Source organism: Phycodurus eques, chromosome 21 (genome assembly GCF_024500275.1).
Source record: "Phycodurus eques isolate BA_2022a chromosome 21, UOR_Pequ_1.1, whole genome shotgun sequence".
NCBI lineage: Eukaryota > Metazoa > Chordata > Actinopteri > Syngnathiformes > Syngnathidae > Phycodurus > Phycodurus eques.
The window spans coordinates 11,176,603-11,196,282 of record NC_084545.1 but is presented as its reverse complement, the minus strand read 5'-3'; the positions used below and the strand labels follow the sequence as shown (position 1 = coordinate 11,196,282).

Genomic DNA, 19,680 nt, shown 5'->3' with positions numbered 1-19,680 from the left:
GTATGAAAATAAAAGTGAATTAGTAGACATCACATCACAAAATAAATCAGTGGTGGTGTTTTATCTTGATTAGTTCTATAATGTATTTTATTTTAAAATGTTTAAACATACATAACATTCCATCCATCAATCCATTTTGTGCACCGCTTATCCCCACGAGGGTCACGGGCGTGCTGGAGCCTATCACAGCTATCTTCGGGACCAGTACACCCTGTACTGCCAGCCAATCACAGGGCACAAAGAAACAAACAACCATTCACACTCACATTCATGCCTACGGGCAATTTAGAGTCTTCAATCAACCTGCCAAGCATGTTTTTGGGATGTGGGAGGAAACCGCAGTGCCCGGAGAAAACCCACCCAGGCACGGGGAGAACATGCAAACTCCACACAGTCGGGGCCGGGATTTGAACCCCGTTCCTCAGAACTGCGAGGCAGATGTGCTAACCAGTCGTCCACCGTGCTGCCCATAACATTCCATTTTATTATATTCGTATTATTATTATTATTTTAACAATACAACGTATTCAGGACTTGACATTCACCTTTTTGCCTACCAGCCACGGTGGCTGCTGGTTTCCCAATGTTACTAGCCACTCAGCATTTTCACTTGCCAGAATTATGCAATGCAAGACTGCAAGCATGCTCACACCCACACAACTGATTGTTATTTTGTGTAGAAAGTGAACTTTAGACCAACCACAAGCACTAGTACAACATAAAAAAGTTAGCCAACAAATATTTAATTGAATCCAAAGTTTCATGTGATTGCTATTGATCTTTCGACTTTTCCCAGCAGAGCGCAACATGTAGAGTACCTATACAGTCTGAGGCAAATTGGAATTGCCTACATGCCACGCACCTCCGTTGTAAGAAACTCAGCCAGCTCGATTATTTCCACCTCGTCTATATACTGTACGTACTATCACGCAAACTGACTTCGTTTTCAAAAGGTCACTTCAAGACATTCTGAAATTTTTTCTGAACGTGATGAATTATATCATTAAAGCAAAATCATCCAGTCAGCTGACAGGATGGACAAAGGTTTCAAGATGTACATGTCAAATTACAACCCCAATTCCAATGAAATTGGGACGTTGTGCTAAACAGAATACAATGATTTGCAAATCATGTTCAACCTATATTTAATTGAGTACACTACAAAGACAAGATATTTCATGTTCAAACTGATTACATGTTTCCATTGACTTTGAAATAGTCATTTTATTGACACGCCCCAATCCCCCAATCCCCCGTACCCCCACCCCCAATACCGTCCCAAAATTCCAGGAAAAATAATCATACAATGCCCAGGATCAACACCCACATCACACACAAAGGGGAATCCAACCGGACTGGATTCAAACTGAAGACCTGAACTGACTGTCTGATGCAAAGATGAGACACAGGTAGGTAGAATGCATGAGAATAATGGCAGCTGATTGGTTGACTCAGACAGAGCTGGGATGAACAAAATAATCAAAATGAATAGAACATTTATCATAAACTTAACACTTAAGGTATTTGCAGTCTTCTCAGAATACAAGCAAGACTAAATGAAATGAGTGTCAAGATTGAAAACACAGTCATTTTTCCTCAAGATTTAATCCAATATAAAATGTGCTTGTCATTCCAAATATTGATGAGTGCCCACATAAGTATGTTCGTTTTAGAGCTAATGTTTTTGTTTTTGTTTTGTTTGTTTGTTTTGGGGCAAGCCGCCACAGGACATCAATATGTTTCACATATGCAGATGACCTGACAGCACTGTGACTTAATGTGCGGACTCAGTTGAACTTTGTTTTTGTTACATTGATTTCTGTCAGATTTATGGAAGACACAAGAAGCATCACTGTCAATGAACCTTGCGAGGACACATACACTTTGCCAAGTCACATCATGAAAAAAAAATGACTGTGAAACATTTATATACATACAAACTTTTTGTTTTAATGTATTTCTTCTTTTGCCTTTCCTGTTATTCTACTGACTGTATTAAAACATGCACACACTACAGTATTACTATGAATAATTACATATATTAATGTTAAGCAGTGATCATGCTCATGCAGTATATACCGTCCATTTTTTATACTACATGTCCTTATTAGGGTCACAAATGAGCTGGAGGCTATCCCAGCTGACTTTGGACAAGAGGCGGGGCACTCACTGTGCTGGTCTCCAGCCAATTGCAGGACACAGATAGACAATCTACCATTTACATTCACACCTATGAACAAATTTGTCTTTAATTTAACTACATGCATGTTTTGGGAATGTGGGAAAAGTTCTTGGGAAAAAGGTACGTAAGCATGGGGAGAAAAAAAACTCCACAGACTTACCAGATGCTCATAACCAGAACCGCTCATCTGTGCAGACACATGTACAACATGTACAACAGCGGTACATAAAATGAATGAATTAATGAATGATTTATTTTATAAATAATTGCTTTTTTAAATTGTACCTTGGATTCAACTTTTACTTCAAATTCCTCTTTAGCTTTTATGTGCCCTATACCTGAAATTACATATAGTACTTCTGATTGGGTAATATGGCCTAATGATTTGGGGTTAGTTGGTCAGTGGCGGCTGGTCAATAGAGGGCGCTAGGGCACCACCTTACCACACATGGAACTGTGTGAAAAACTAGTTGCATCATTCGCAAAAAGACTCATGGCTGTATTAACTCAAAAGGGGGCTTCTACTAAAGACTGAGCAAAGGGTCTGAATACTGTGTGATATTTCAGTTTTTCTTTTTTAATAAATCTGCAAACATTTCAACAATTTTTTTTTTTTCTGAAGTGGTGTGTGTCTTCCTGCAAGTATATCAGCTTTGTGTTTTATGAAACAGGCCCAGATGTCACACAGAGTAAGTCAATTTGTATCACGTGTCGCAATTATAGAAACTATCATTGCTGCACAAAAACGCACTGTAAGCATGTAAATGTGCCACGTACATGTGGCGCAGTTAGGAATAAATATTTATCCAATAAGATAACAAAAATATAAATAGTTTAAATACAATACATCATATTCAGACTATTCACCAGATATGCTGATTATCAAATTAATGAATGTGAGCAGATTGCCACGTGTTTTTTTAGTTGAACTTTGTTAAACCTTGTTAAATAAATCATGTATTTGTGTCACTGTCATGTTTTTAATTAAATGTGTAAACAAAAATATGTTCAGTGAGTGTGTTGCCTTGTGTGTAAGTTACAATGGAACATTCCTGAACTTGCTAATCAAAGGTAATCAAATGTGCACGTGGATGTACTGTATTTACAACATACTACTTGTCATTATGATGGATTATTACAGTTTTGTACAGTAGTCTATTAGATTATTATAAATCTGATGTCATAAATTTGAACTGGGTTTCTCTGGTGCGTAGGTCAACACCACCTCCAGGATTCACATAACTATTTGTATTGGGAAGGGGGCATCTATCGTTATACTGTATATAATCATTATACTATATGGTATATGTAATGAGAAAAATAGCGCTGTATAATATTTTACTTGGTTAAACATACTATAATGACATAATTAAACAAAATGTAAAGATTTCAGACAGTTTTTGCCTCATTTTTTTTTTTTTGCTTCAATCCAATGGACGTTGTGCTGCTGCTTCTTGTGTGCGTGCCTTGGCCATCCAGAGGCAGTATAATACAGACATACGGATATACATGGAGATGGTGATCACAACTCAGTAAAATGGAGTAATATTAGTCATTCTTGGCCGAAGATAAAAAAATATATGCCTGTGGGTATTTTTATATTATCTGTCTTTATGTGTTGCTTCACCGTTGTGAGCAATTATCCATTGCTTAAAGGGTTATAACACCCCAACACTGATGCGATTTGCTCGCCCGTCTATGGCATTTTGCACTGTTTGTTGCAGTTCATTTGGATAAACCGACTTGTTAGACGACGCTGAGGGAATGTGGTATTTCTAAATACGTCTAATTCTCTTTGTTTTCTGTTTAGTTTTACAGTAAACTTCAATAAACTTCAGCAGGGGAGTGTCAATAAACAGCTTGAAGCTTCTTTTTTGAGGAATTGTTCGCAATCTGCCAAACCTTCTGCTTGTTGTGAAGTCAGTTGAGTTGCAACAACACAGCATTAAACAAATTATCCACATGGGACATAACATACTGTATTTTATTACAGCGACTTTGGTTTCCAAAAAAGGATTTCTCGTCACTGTGCCAGAATGGGACTTGGGCACCTGTCTTCAAAATCCCAGCGTGCATCATAGTGCATCCTCATGATTCGGCACTGAACAATGTAATCATGCTGAATAGGAGAACAGATGTTGTGGGAAGCTGCTTACCCACAGACACTGCAGGGTGTTGATAATGAACAGTTACTGAGTTACTGCAACAATAAAAGCCACTATTGCATGCTTCTTAATGATAATACTTTACTGAATGATATTAATGGGATACGATTGTGTTTTGTTCTGTTTTACATTATCGGTTTAGCCACACTCCTGTAAACAACATCTATTTGTGTTTACAGTTGCTGATCTTCTAAATGTAAAAATGATAGTTCCTTATTCTCTGTAAAGAATATATAAGAAAGAAAAATGCCATCACTGCTACCCATTTATTCTAATCCTAAAATGCCACAAGTCATAACAAAAAAAGATGCAAATCTTATTTATTACCAGAGACCCCAAATAGAAGTTGTCACTAATGTCACAGACCGGTGCCTTGCAAGATACACAATGGTCATCTATGGCCATTCAATTCTAGTTTTTGCCTTTTTTAAATTTTTATTGATTACTTAGTCTCTGGGCCTTTTTGTTATTAATATCAGCTGTGCATAGGCATTAACCAGCTCTCATTCAGGCCTCCTCTTGCCATCTATGTCTCATGTCAGCTACACCATAAAATATTGCACCACAAAATTGCGGCTATAATGTACATACTGGAGTTTCATTGCAATCTTAAAGTCACAATGTGTCTCTTGAAATGAAACTTAATATTATTCATGGTCTGCGAAGGAAGCCTACAAGCTACAATGTGCTATTGATAAAATATATCCTTTAAATGAGAATCTAGGAGCCAATGAATATTGAGTTGTGAATAGGCGTTCACTTTGCAACTAGGCATGACTGTATCTTAATACATATTTCACCATGAATTATAGTTTAGCCATTAAAATTATCTGCCAAGCAAATAAATCACAAAAAGGCGGCCATGTCCAGCCTGTCACATTATGAACATGAGAATAATAAGAAAAATATTTTTTCCATCATTCTTCACCTTTGGGCCATGCTGTGATGCTTGATTGGTGTGCGTGAAAAGTAAGAAACTGATTGAATTGATCGCATATTTCTATGCTTCAGTCTCTCAGGCACACTCATTCTACCACAGTTTGAGAACAGCAGGCAAGCTCGAGTTTTTTGAATCAATATGAAAAAAAATATAGTCAAAAAGGCACCCTGACGCCATGTCGTATTATCAGTATGGATTCCGTTGTTCATTTCTCAGAGTTGGCACTTCTGAAAAGAACATCAGAATGGTCACAGAGAGCCATTTGTCAATGTATTTCTCCCATTAACCACACATAGTGCTGCAGGTATTTGCAGCAAAACACTGGGGAAGTGTGCTCCTTTTTTATGTTGTCTTGTGCTGTGTTTTAGCAATTTAGTGTATGTGGTATAGAGTTTACGGAGCGTTGTCGTGGATAGCAATCCTTTAGCCTCAGGCTCCGTCGCAATCACCCAGATCCCTTTGTCTGTCAGTCCATATAGTATAGTGTAGTAGTACAGTAGTAGTAAGAGGCCCCCAAACGTCTCTGAAAAACTAATCATCCTGCTTCTGTTGTGCCCGCCTTGGCCTCCTAGGGGCAGTTTGGCGCACGAATTCAGATAATGCGTAGATTTGGTGAAGGGTGTCGTCACTGAGCTGTGGTAATATAACTCGTATATGCCTGCGAGTGTTGTTGCATCATCTGTCTGTGTTGCTGCACTGTTTGTGTTTGAATATTTTAAAGGCTTTAAATGTTGTGGTAACACTGCTATCAGTGTCAGTCTTGGAGGATGCAGTAGCGATGCAGTGGAGCATGACGCCGTTGACATGTTTTCACAGAGGTATGAGTACTGAAACGGGCCAAATGGTGAACTATATAAAATGTTGATTAACGTTCTTATTAATTACAGGTAAAGCTCTGAGATGGCTCACTTGTTAGCTGATCATCCTTAAGGATGGTACGCCAACTTTCTCAAATTCACACATTTTAGTTGATGGATGATAAACATTAATACTTAAAAAATCTCTGCAGAACATGGATGTGGAGGGCCCCGTGACTGGGTTTACATTGGGCTTCCAAATGACACTGTATCCCATGAATAATGCAGTACAATTGGAGGTTTGTTTTGAGGAGACAGAAGTGCAAAAGACAAGTAACACTGAAAAAGAAGCCCCTTGAACTCATAAGGACTGTTTCAGACACGGCGCAAGCCCAAAGCCATTCAACTATAATGCTCACCTAAACTTGCTTCAAATTCAGGATTTTGTGGTTGTACAGTACGGTATTGACTGATTGAAGACATATTCTGCCCATGAAATTCTTGCTTTAATGAATCTATTAAATTTCCCTCTAAATACTTATTGAATCAGCAGCAGGGTGAAATAGTGATGAACGCTTCTGCCGAGCATTAAAGCACAAATTTTGTCTAAATGAAGATTCTCCTCTCACGTCAGCGTATTTCATTGGCACCAAAATGGCGCTAATTTAGCGCCATTTCGCACCAACACAGCAAATAGGAGGGCAAGGATTGGTTTAAAATATTGCAAATGATATATCAGCAAAGTGAGCGTAAGAAACCACCTGAAACTTTTTGACAGCGTGTCAAACATAAGAAGTGTCAGTGATGAACTCTGACACCCCAATGAACCACTGTTGCCCTTTCATCAACAGCCGCGGTGGGCCTGTGAGGGACTGGCATTCTGAATAAATCATGGCGCGCTCAAGATCTAAGGATGGGACGACGTACGGCACGCACACACACACCTAGCAGCCTCAGGCTATGTTGCAGGGATCGCTAACTGTCAAACCCAAAAGAGTTACCTGTGCTGACACCAGGAATCAAGCCACTTAAACCCAAGTATGGCCTGGCTTTTTTTTTTTTTTTTTAATGGCTGTTGTTCTCTTGGAAATTGGCACCAAAGAGTTAACATTTAGCCTTCTATACAATGTGTCTGATGTTTAAGTATTGTCAAAGAATTCTCAAACCATGAGCTACAACCGCTACAACAAAATCAAAGTCTCCATTGCACGATGACTTTTTGAGACGGTGTGATGAAATTCGCAGCAATCACAAGCACAGTTTTCGGAATGATGCTACACTGCGGCGGATAGTTGTTTTTTTTTTTTTTTTTTTTTTTTTTTTTTTTTTAGATGTTTTAATGAGGACACTGAATGAAGGGAACTCATTCCAATTAGACATCCAAGTAAAGCCACGTTGCAAAACACCAGAAGTCAGATGCTGAAACACTGCAACAAATTGCATCAGTGAAGCGCACTGAAACGCCTAAAAGTGTTTCTTCTAAAATCAAACCACCTTATTTCTTTAAATAGTGGCCTTTCAGGACGGGTATTTGACCGATCAACCATCGGGAAAATGAACGTTCAATTCATAGTTGTTTTTTCTTTTACGCGTACTGACGTCATAAAAAGGCCAAAGGTCAATGTAACTAGCTGGTTGAGACTAAATCAACAGGGCTTTCTGCTGGTTTCAGCCAAGTAGTATACTCCATTTCGCCTCCATTGCTTTCAGATTGATGCATTGTCTCTTTCAAACTAAAAAACAATAACTCCAGTTAATCATATACATTTTAAGCAACCATCAATATTCATTTGTGGAAAAAACTGATACAAATATAAATAAACGGTGTTTAACAAACTTATTAGACTACTACCCAATATAAAGTTTATGCCACCAATGCCCTAAATTAACAGCATTGGTAATTGCCTAAATCATTTTCATTATCAGTATGTAGAAGCCATATCACCAAAAGCATTTTTAATGGTAAAACTGCATTTTTATTGTTGTCCATTCATTTTCAAATGTTTTATTCTACCAAAAAATAATCAAGTCAAATAGGAGTTATTTACTTGAATTCCTGAACAGAAAATGTTTGTTTTAGAGGTTGAACCTTGTGCTTTATTCATTTCTGAAACCCAGTCAGCCGCCTCACTAATAAATGCCTGGTTCTCTCTATAGTTCCGTTAATAAACACAACTGGGCACTATATGAGGAATACAGCGCTTGCACTAAAATCTTGATAGTAAAGTGGCAGTGGTTGGAATGTCCTATTTTTATTCCTCGCTGCAACCAGAATTTTCGTACATACATACCTTGAAACTGAAAAATAAATAAATAAATAAAATTAAGCCTTCAGATACGTTAACAGAAAGACTTAAACATCGGACAATGCCGAAGTTCAACTTGAAATGATTTCTCCTCATCTTTCTTTGAGAGCCATTCTCTCTGGTGACTTTGAACTCCTCTTTACAGAATTATCTGCTACTACCTTTGCCCCTTTTCCTTCATCCTTTTTCCAAGTCATTACATTCTGTAATTGTCCATTAATTTCTTTGTGGTTCTTATCATCCTAGCAAAATTCTACACTGCAGATGTTCTTCACTTAATATCTGCTACCACAGGCAGTTATTCTTTTCTTTCCATAAGGATCTAAACATCATAAAGGAGCAGCTTTCATTTCCCAAAGTGTGTCTTTTATTTCTCTTCCTCCTCCACCTCCTTTGACATTTACAACATGTGGTAGTTGCCCCGAAGGTAATTTCCATTTCCTCCTTTTGACTTGCAGCCTCCTCTTCACCTGTTTTTATTTTCTCAATTCAGTCATCAGTAATAACATGAAGTAATTGCATGAGGACGTCATCCAAACAAGGCTTTTGATTTTTATTTAGCCCTAAAGTTCCACTAGAGACTGTGAAATGTTTTATTGAACGTTGTATTTTTATCAGTACTGTATGGCAATAATAGAATTCATGGTTATACAAGTACGTCATTATTGGATTTACAACCACTTACTCACACAGCCATTAAACAGTGTTCTAATTATTATTTATTATATTTTATTGTATTAATATTATTATTTGTTGTGAGGTGCGTTTTTAAGAGTACAGTATACTTGTCAAGTCCATTGTCATGCATGCCACTTTTTACAGCTCACAGTGGAAAATAAATTAAATTTGTCAATAGAAAAGCAATTTAAAGTCAGAAACAAATGATAAAAGACACAAAGGCCCATTTGCTGGATAAGGTGGCACCATTGCTCATCGTATGGGAAATTAATGCGGTCATACCGAATAAATACTGCATAATAATACAGTACCTTACATTATCTTCACTCAAGTAAACATATTAAAGCTGATCCACAACTTTTTTTTGGTTAAAAAAAAATAATAAATCGTCCTTGCCAATACTAGAGGAGATGCCACAATGGTGATTAAGCCTGTCAGCTCCTTTAACACCTTGCTGTATTCTTCAATAGTTTATTTTTTTTATATTTAGTGAATGCCCGATTCCTTTCCCACGCTGGCCCAGTTGGTGGCGCACTGAAAATGACATAGAAGGAAATGTCGGTACGGAAATAAGGCATTTTGCCGAGCCATGGGCGGAGCGTAGTTATAAAATTCACTAAAAATATAATTTTGCGTTTCTGCAGCATAGCCATACAATAATTACCGTGTAACCGAAAACAATAATAAAAATTTGCGCAAATGAAAAACATCTATCTCTTTTCGAGGAACGGTGTGGGTGGTCACGACCCAGCACTCGTCCCGTCCTTACTGATCTGTTTTACTTGCTTTGGTTCATCTCATTTCTTTTAACGTGTGTGCAAGTTAACTTGCTAGCGACCCGGCGATGTGGTTTGCTTCATGCTTTTTGCTTTTATCTGCCAGAATCTCCCTAGAGACATTCATCGCCGTTGACATACAACTGAGGTCAAGGAGACGTGACACAAAAAGCATGATCGAGATGGGCAAAGAGGAAGAAGAGAAGGACCACAGGCGAAAAAATCTTCCACGTACTTACTTTTTCACGTACATTATTTGAATGGCTCAGGGGGAACCTGAAAATGTATGTGTCTCTCCACATTCACAGATACTGTAACACCGCAGTGGTTAGAGACTTTCTCTCGCCCATCTTATTTAACGTGGGTTTCAACAGCTCTATTATACACTACGTTGGTGTATATTCACCCGCGGGGAGACGGGGACAGTTGGACTCGGCACAGCCTACGTCATACCGAAGTGATGGACTGCTTTGTTGTAAAGCTGAATTCCACGAGTAGGGATGCCAAAAATTGCGGATTATAGCTTTAAGCCAAATTGAATAAATAGCGCTCTATTTTGGATGGAGTACAAGTAAAATGGTACAAATATGTACCCTTTCCTTCCCAAAACCTGTCCCGTCTCTTGTGTACTAAAGGGTTAACATTTCACTTGACACCATCTTGAAAAAAACAAAACGTATTTGATGGGACCTATACGACGACCAATCAATCACGTGTGTGAACAATCGATCAAATGATTACTGGTTGCATATTTAAAAGCCAGACCTGACAACTAGAATATGAATCAAATCATCTTTTTTCATTGGACCGTCGTTTAAAGTCATTGACGTGTGATGAAGTTCTGTTCATGTTGCCGTCAATCCTGTTTGTCCACTCAAAAGAGAAAGTACTTTGTAAAATAGCTTTCTAAGTCAATATGAAAACCTCTCCAAATATCTGCATCCAAACTAAATCTCCTAATCCAAACCTCATTAAAAATTTCTCATCCAAACGCCTCCATCCAAACCTTTACCTCTAAATTTACCAACAAAACCACTTCATCCAAATGTTCTTATCCAGACCTCCTCAAAATCTTCTCAGCTATACTGACTCATCCAAACCTTCTTATTCTTACATACTTATCAAGCCTCTTTAAAACCTTCTCATCCAGACCTCTTCAAATCCAAATGTCCCCAAAACCTTCTCATCCAAACCTTCTCATCGAAATCTCCTGATCCCAACTTGCTCTCCAAGTCCCTGTTGGGATGACATGTTGTTGACTGGGTGTCAGCTCCGGTTCAGGAGGTCAACATGGAGCTAAGTGACGAGGCCGTGTTCTGATCTGGAGGATCCATCGCTCGGAGCATATCCTGTCTATGAACGTGAGCGGCCTGCAGCACCACCTGACGCTCTCGGACGAGTGGAAGCGCCATGTGATGGACGTACGCTCGACATTTTTCAAAGAGGAACAGTGAATTGTCAAGGCAAATTCTCAAAATGTGTGCGTATTGCAAGCATTCGCAACAGCTGTTGATAAGTTTCATTTTTGGGGATCTTACACAATTATCAGCTTTTGTGCGTACAGTATGCACACAATTGGTTGCAATAACGCACTCTTTGATGAGTGAGGCCCCAGTTTCACTTAATATCAAACGTTTTGCACTTTGTGTAGGTATTTTTTTCTTATGTTCTGTCAGTCTTTTTTTAAGGATGTAGCGAATGCCTTTCTAAGTGCCCCTTGGGTATATATACTGTGTTTTGATTGCAAAATTGTATTTGGGGTGTGGCGAGAAATCATTATCCGCTCCAAGCTTTATAGAGGAATAAATGAAAGACACAGTGCACTTCTTTTATTTTTTTAAATTGGTGTATTTTGTTTGCAATAAACGATTGAACCGTGCTTTTCCAGTTTCATCTGTTAGCCATGTCGTTGTCTCCATTTGCGACATTAGGGCACTGAACTGAAGAAAAAAAAAGCCCTTCATTTTATCATCGGTTGTACATGATTGTGATGTGCCATGAGCAAATCTGCGACCAACAGTTGAAGAATGTTCTTGCCAAGTGGATCGCAATGAACTCCATAAAGAAATAAACATAGTGGATGACAAGGGTTTAACGTGTTGCAAATTGCGTCCATTGACCTATTATACAAACCACCGTGCAGCACTACAGTGACATCCCAAATCAGCAAGATGTACGACGGCGAAAGGAAATTTGCATTTGCATTGACCGTTGTAAATACAGAAACCAGGCACTTTTATCTGTCTGCTTTATTTTATCTTATGTGAAGAAGATGAAAAGCAACAAGTTCAGTGTTCAATACTTTTATTGCTTAGAAAAGTGTTCTTACTATTTTTTTATGTGTTAAATTCAGCACTTTATATGGACCTGATGTTTAACTTTTTTTGTAATTGTTTGAATATTGGGCGGCACGGTGACCGACTGGTTAGAGCGTCAGCCTCACAGTTCTGAGGACCCGGGTTCAATCCCTGGTCCCGCCTGTGTGGAGTTTGCATGTTCTCCCCGTGCCTGCGTGGGTTTTCTCCGGGCACTCCGGTTTCCTCCCACATCCCAAAAACATGCATTAATTGGAGAGGTGTGAATGTGAGTGCGAATGGTTGTTTGTTTGTATGTGCCCTGTGATTGGCTGGCAACCAGTTCAGGGTGTACCCCGCCTCCTGCCCGATGACAGCTGGGATAGGCTTCACCACGCCCGCGACCCTAGTGAGGAGAAGCGGCTCAGAAAATGGATGGATGGATGTTTGAATATTGACAAAACAACACAACAATATTCCGCCTGATGGTAGAAACTAAAGGTGGCAGGCAGCACTTGGGACTGGTCTCAAATACAGCGGAATGTAAATGGCGAGGCCTGCATCTGTTCAAGTATGCAAAAACAATAAATTACTTTATAAAGCCATGTTTTTCTGTTTTGTATCAATCTTTTGACCTGCCAAAATAATATAATGAATTAAAATGAAATTACCTCAAGTTGAGGGCAGTAATTTTTATGTGACATTCAACTTAGACTCATTATCTGTAATTAATCAAATTCATCTCTCATTTTTTAAATCTCTTGACAGCACTATAAATGATAATAGTTAGCCTTATTAAAAGTCTCTTAATGAATTTGCTAAAGTTGTGCTGTGTTTGTATGTTTGTACATGTTTTTTTATTATCATTGTATGATGCTGCTTCTTGAATCGTAACCTCAAATGAAAGAAAACAAGCCACACAAGTAAAAAAAAGCAGAACAATTGTGAATTATGTGTGTGCATGTGCGTCACAGCAGCCGTGAGTTGTCCTCCCTGTAGTTGTGAGCATCTCCAGCGAAGGGCAGCGGCGGGGGGTGATTGTAGAGGCCCATTAGGAAGATGATGATGGTGCCAAAGATCATCACTGGGGTAATCAGGAAAAGGCACAGACGGTCCACGGTGCGAGCGATGCCGCTCCAGTTATCCTTCTCCTGCGCACAGTAACAACAAAACAGCAGACGTGTTTGTTCGTTTACTACACAACGATGAAAACGGGTACACATAACTTCCTTCTGGGCCTGGATCAGATTTATTATAATTCCATTCATTTCAATGAGACACAGTGCTTTGTTTCGTGAACACAGTCTGGTAAACAGATTAAGTTTGTGAGACCAGGTTCCGCTCTACTTCGGTTTAGGGGGCTTTGTGATTATGATGTCATGAGTAGGGTTCCAAAAGGGTGGAAAGTTTGTAGATTGTAAGTGGCCACTGAGTTTAGAGTGTCATCAGCAGGTTGCAACAGACAGACTGGAGAAGTCACAGAAAGGCATACAAATGGACATTGTAATGGGAAATTTCACATTCGATGTTGTACAACTGATGTCAGCGTGTTTTTGTGCTTTCAATAGTAAAACTTTTTTTTTTTTTTCCACAACAATGCCCTTGAAAATTTTCATTGATCAAGGGTTAGGGATAACCCTAAAGAGTGAACAGTTGGACGTGTGCACAAAAGGTTTACAGAAGGTTAAAATGTATTTCACCTGGAATGGTTCTGGTGCATTTTAGGTTAATCGTGAAATGTCACCCCCAAACCAAACATCCCTCACTTTTTGTGAGTAGTGTGTGACATCATCCCATGACATGCTCACCTCATTGTAGTCGTTCTTGTTGCGCATGTGTTTGATGATGTAGTTTGCTCCGTCCACCGCCGGCTTGATTTCCCCGTACAGCTGCTCAGTGACGCCACCCTCCTCCTGCAGTTTTTTTACTGGAAAATATATATATATATATATATATATATATATATATATATATATATGTATGTATGCATAAATTATATATTTAAATAGCATTCCTAATTTAGCACCTGGTTGGCGGTGTCCATAATTGCGTACCTGTGGCGTGCGCGGGCCGGGTCACGAGCCCGTGTCTCACCGACTGCCTCTCGAACATCAAGTCGCTGCGGGACTTGACGCTGTAGTACTCCTCGGCCGATGCGATGTAGCCGGCCGAGCTAGACCGCCGCTGCAATGCGCCGTTCCAGTACGGCTCGGACTCCGCCGGCCGGGACATGAGCAGGAGGCGGGGAAGTCGCTCCAGAAACAACTAACAATCACATCGGTTCCATAGCCACTGAGCGCGGGAAATTATCCAATTTCACTTTATTGTTCGGAAAATTATTATTTGTTTACGAGAAATAATGTATCTTTGTTCATCTATCTATCTATGCCAGCAATGTATAGGGACAGGCAGTAATATTACATTCTCTTCCACTAGTTGGTGACGGAGCGGGATTTCCCTTAATGTTGCTATGTTGTGGAGTAATGTCGTTATGTTATGGCGTTTGCAGTTGTTGTGATCTGTCTCAGCCACCATACCCTTGTCTTAATAAAGTTTGCTAAACACAGGAAGCTTTGAATATGTGCGTGCATGCGCATGTTACCCTCTTGGTCCACTCAGACATGACATGTGTGCTTGGGCTCCTAAAGTGCAGGTTGAGAACCACAACACAGTTCAAAACCACCACTGTCACCAGCACCATGATGAACATCAGGTACCTGAGAGATCAACAGTGTTATTTATTAAATAAAAAATAAAAAAATGTTTACACTTTCACACGTGTGCATGTGTTTGCCTTACTTGACAATGAGCGGGACGGAGATGGAAGTTTCTGGAAGCCTTTGAGAGATCAGCAGCAGGAAGACAGACTGAGCAAGCAGCACAGAGATGGACAGCGTCATCTTCTCACCACCTAACACGCACGCACACACACACACACACATACACAAACAATTCCATTTTTTAAGGAGCAGAGGGGACACTAAACCAACATGACACTGAAGATGTCTCATGACGCTTAGACTGATGGACATTTGGAAGAGGAACAAGAAAATAGCATGAAGAGGAAGAAGAAAGGGGAAAGAAAAAAAATGAAAACAACAAAGGGGAAGGTGAAAAAGAAAGAAAAGGGGAATAGAAGAGGGATTTTGAAGCTGGAGGAAGAAGAATAGAAAGAGGAGGAAGTGGAAAATGAAGAGGAAGCAAAAAAGGAAAGAAAGAGGAAGCTAAAAATGAAAAATAAGGAGGAACGAGAAAGGGAGGAGGAATCATAAAGAGAAAACGAGGAAAATTAGGAAGAAAATGAAAGAAAAGGAGAAAAAGAAAGAGAACGAGACGAAAGAAGATATAGGGAAAGGGAAAATAGCAAGCTGGAAAGGAAAGGTGAAGAGGAAATATGAAAAAGGAAGAGGAAGAAAGGAGAGGATAGAGGGAAGAAAAAGAGAAAAGAGCTCGAGGAAAGAGGATGAGAAAAGATTAAGAAGATGGAGGAGGAACAGAAAGAGGATGAACAAGAGGAGGAAGACGATGAAAAGGAACGAGAAAGAGGACATGAAAGAGAGCAAAGAGGAAATAAGAGGAAGGGAAAGCAGAAAGAGAAAAAACAAGAGGAAAACAGAAAGAAGAAGTTAAAGAAACAGTAAAACGGAAATGAAGATCATATTACAACAGAGAGGAAGAATACAAACTAGTTAAAGGGAAGAGGAAAGAGAAAAAAGGGGGTGGGACAATACAGAAAAGAAGACAGTATGAGTAATGACTGACTGTCGGCGGGCAGGTAGTAGACGAGCGACGCCAGGAAGGAGATGAGCACGCAGGGGATGATGATGTTGACGATGTAGAAGAGCGGTTTGCGTTTGATGATGAGGTAGAAGGTGATGTCCTGGTGCTTGTTGCTCTCCATGGGAATGTGTTTGTACGTGTTCCTCTTGGCCGGACGGTGAATCACCTCCCACTCGCCGTTCTCTGACGGCCAATTACAGCAAAGATGCTCAGTTTCACGTCATGTCACAGCAAATCAAACCTTGAGGCGTACGCGTGAGGCGCTTACCGGCCCAGCTGGCCGGATCGATGATGATCCACTCGACTGTCCACTTGTTGCCGTCGTCGTCCGTTTCCGTCTTCAGGAGCATTCGGATCTCTTTGGCGTTGTACGTCAGTGAGCTGCAAAGACGTGGACGGACACATCAGTTCAACAAAGACCGATAGATGCACACACAGCAAAGACATGGACGACAACTTCCTCATGACAAGAGAGACAAAGGTTCGCATGAAGGAAGTGACCATTCTCTGTCGACCAATCAGTTTCTAGCTTCAGATTCAAATCCAGGGCCAAGGAACTGTGAAGCAGACATGCTAACCACTAGGGTACCATGCTGTGTCCATCATAATGGTGTTAGCGATCTTACGTGAACTTGAGGGTGCAGTTCTGCCAGTCGAAGGGGAAATAGTTGACGTTGATGGAGCAAGATGAGCGGAAGATGGCTGGGGGCAACCAGTAGCATAGCCCTTCATAGTTAACCAGCACGTTGCTGTAGTAGGCCACCTGGAACTGCGCATCATTACTGGACAAGGGAGACAGGGGGCGCACTCTCTCAGGCTTTGCCAGGAATCATGACCTCATTCCCTACTCCTTAATTGCTATAAAGACATTTTTATAAAACGAACTATGAAGTTGAGTCTAGGGCTGAAACGATGAATTGTACACTCCCTAGTCCCTGCCGTAACTAGTGAGTGATTCCCTAACAGCCTCATTCTCTCACTTGTTTTCCAGCACGATCTCGGGCAGCCACACCATGTTGGACGGCAAGCGCAGCATATCTATGCCGTCAAACTCGCTCGTGTTCCACGTCAGCCTGTAATCCGTCCACGTCTGACACACACGCACACACACACAGAAATACAGGAAGTGTTCGAGTGCGTGAGGCAACAGTGAAGCAGCTCAATGCGGCCGGTGCGTCTTCCACTTCAATAACTCACATGGTCGATCCAGACGTTGGTGAGCAGAGTCTCGTCCACTTCTTTCTACACAAACGAGCGGCAGAAGAAGACTCAACACAAAGCTCAACATCTGTCATTTTTCAACCTATCAATCCTACCATTCATCTATCCATCCAGTCATCCATCCACCCACCCAATCAGACGCAACCATTCCCATGTTCTCATTTTGGGACAGAGTGAAATTTGGGGATTATTGACCCCAAAGGGGGCAATATATGGTAGAAGGAATACATGGTAGATGCAACATTATGGTAAAATGAACTAATAAGAACCAAGAGACAGAAAGAACATTTTAATAGAGCCAGGTCAGATCGTTTACTCAGTGAGCTTTCTTTTTAGAGAATATCCACACTCAGTTTGATTGTCCAAGAAAGGCTGATGCCCGTGTATAAATACCCCATGTTAGTAAAAAGATCCGATCGTCACCTCCAATTGTCTGTGTCTTATTTGAGCCACCTATTGATCTGCGAGTCCGCAATTTGTCTACCTACCTGTCCATCTATTTGCTAACCCATTATCTATCTATCAATCTATCCAACCATCTAAATATCTTTCCATGTCTTTGTGTGTGTGTGTTTGTACCAAGGAGATGAGGTTTGAGAGCGTGAGAGCGAGGGTGACGTTGACGGCATCCTGTTGCCTCTCCACGGGACGCAGCTCCTTGTTGTATCCGCGTTCCTTTAACAGGTAGTTGATCAGGCGCTCCTCCTCGTTCCTGCACAAGCACGCTACACACACATGAACACAGACACTTCAAGGTTACCGTCAATATAATAAGACACACCACAACAACAACACCTTTGAATGTGACAAATTAACATGGAACAGTTGATGTTGTTGAAGTTGTACAGGGGTTCTCCAACTTTTTGAATCCAGGGACCCCTCACAGAGGATTTTTTTTTCCAAGGACCCCCTAACAATCCTAATGCAGATTAACTCATTCACTGTCTTGGACATTTATATTTGTCAATTGAAATCCAACTGTTTACTGCCACCAACATACAGTATATACTGTAAGAACGTTTTAACGGGTAGGCGGGGAAAAGGGTCTCTCGCCCAGCTTGTCTGTGAAATTCAGCTTTGTAAACCACTGTAATGACTAACAAATCCCTGTAGATGGCGGCTTTATATCAGTTTGGATTTGAGATCGTTATAGCTTTTGAGTAGAAGACAAAGATTGGGCAGTGGAACTCGGGCTGTCACATCAATTATAAGGGATAAATATCAACTCGTTGGACGTCAGACAAGTTTAGGCACCTCACACTGGTATTATTACATCTTTAATTCTGGAAAAGTATATTTTATTGGCTCGTCAGTGCTCAAATGTAGTGATGTACTTCTTTCAATAAGAAGCACCGGTGTAGACAAACAGCCTCCAGCATGCTCACAAGCTCTAATTTCATAGAGACAGCTGCTCCCTCCCCACTAACAGACACACTCAGACCTCCGCCAACTTCGCTAAGGCAGACATTTGCTACTGATAGTGATAAACCACAACAAACAACAACCTCAACATAGATGTGTTGAACATATTTCATTTGAACATTGAGCTTGTTACGTTTAGACTGCCACCTAATCTGGATCAGATCTGGAATCAATTCAGTTTGACGGCACAGCATCCACATTGCAGACTTCACTTAAATCAGGCAGCATTTGACAAATATTAGCATTAATGTAAGCTGATATCTATCAATTTGGACAAAAAAAAAAAAATCACATTAAAAACATTAATACCGTTTCAGTGTAAACACAAACTCAATAAAAATACAATGTAAACTGACCAGGCCAGAGCAGCGCAAGCAGGAGCACAGCAACGTCATGCGGAGGCTTCATGTTGAGCTCGAGTTTTGTCGGGAAGAACTCGGTCGCTCATCCGTCCCCTTCTTGACCTTCTGCCAAAGTGCATTTGATTGACAGTCAGCAGCTGCAGAAACACAGGCAGCAGAAAATAGAAAGCAGCAGCAGCACTCGGTCACTCTGTCCCGGAAAAAACAACAGTTGCATCAACACTCACTAAATGTCACACTTCAAAGTCAATTGAACACTTTTTAAGATGTCAGATTTTACTATTATGCTGCTCTCACGCCAAGAGATCTACTCTAGCAGTCTTCTGAGATGGGCCACAAAGATCTGGGATGACTCCCACCCAGGACACAATCCATTCTCCAGCCACTCTTCTGGTAGACTCAGTCATGAAAATCCGCACCAACAGACTGAATAGCTTCTTCCCCGTGGCTGTGAAGAAACTGATAAAGGAATAAGGAGACCCTGCAACTGCACTTTATTGAACTAACCTTTTGAATGTGATTTTTATTTTTTTAGCTGCTACAAAATGACATTTGGTTGTACTCTTCTTATACAATGACATTTCTTCTTCTTTAAAGGGACCAAAAACATTGACCCACAACCTCAAAAATGCTAACATTTTTCTTCCATTGTTTTTTGTATGTGCTCTGCGACTGGCTGGCAACCAGCTCAGGGTGTACCCCGCCTCCTGCCCGATGATAGCTGGGATAGGCTCCAGCACGCCCGCGACCCTAGTGA

At 40.4% G+C, this 19,680-nt stretch overlaps 1 protein-coding gene across 1 annotated transcript; it reads right to left on the bottom strand.

Annotated features, from left to right (window-relative positions):
* Positions 1–11,723: 11,723 nt before the first annotated feature.
* On the bottom strand, positions 11,724–18,975 carry chrnd (cholinergic receptor, nicotinic, delta (muscle)). The gene is made up of 12 exons (XM_061666292.1): positions 18,918–18,975; positions 17,719–17,864; positions 17,116–17,160; positions 16,899–17,008; positions 16,545–16,700; positions 16,187–16,299; positions 15,901–16,101; positions 14,938–15,049; positions 14,741–14,855; positions 14,193–14,403; positions 13,947–14,065; positions 11,724–13,289 (listed from the first exon to the last, which is right to left on the bottom strand). Exons 1-12 carry the CDS (start codon positions 18,967–18,969, stop codon positions 13,107–13,109), a joined length of 1,563 nt encoding a protein of 520 aa, XP_061522276.1. The 5' UTR covers positions 18,970–18,975; the 3' UTR covers positions 11,724–13,106.
* Positions 18,976–19,680: the final 705 nt, after the last annotated feature.

Excerpts from the sequence above, each read along its gene's own strand:
- chrnd (XM_061666292.1), bottom strand. The coding sequence starts at position 18,969 with ATGAAGCCTCCGCATGACGTTGCTGTGCTCCTGCTTGCGCTGCTCTGG. Across the intron at positions 17,161-17,718 it reads TCTCAAACCTCATCTCCTTG|AAAGAAGTGGACGAGACTCT; the intron begins GTACAAACACAC and ends TCGTTTGTGTAG. Across the intron at positions 15,050-15,900 it reads CTACTACCTGCCCGCCGACA|GTGGTGAGAAGATGACGCTG; the intron begins GTCAGTCATTAC and ends CGTGCGTGTTAG.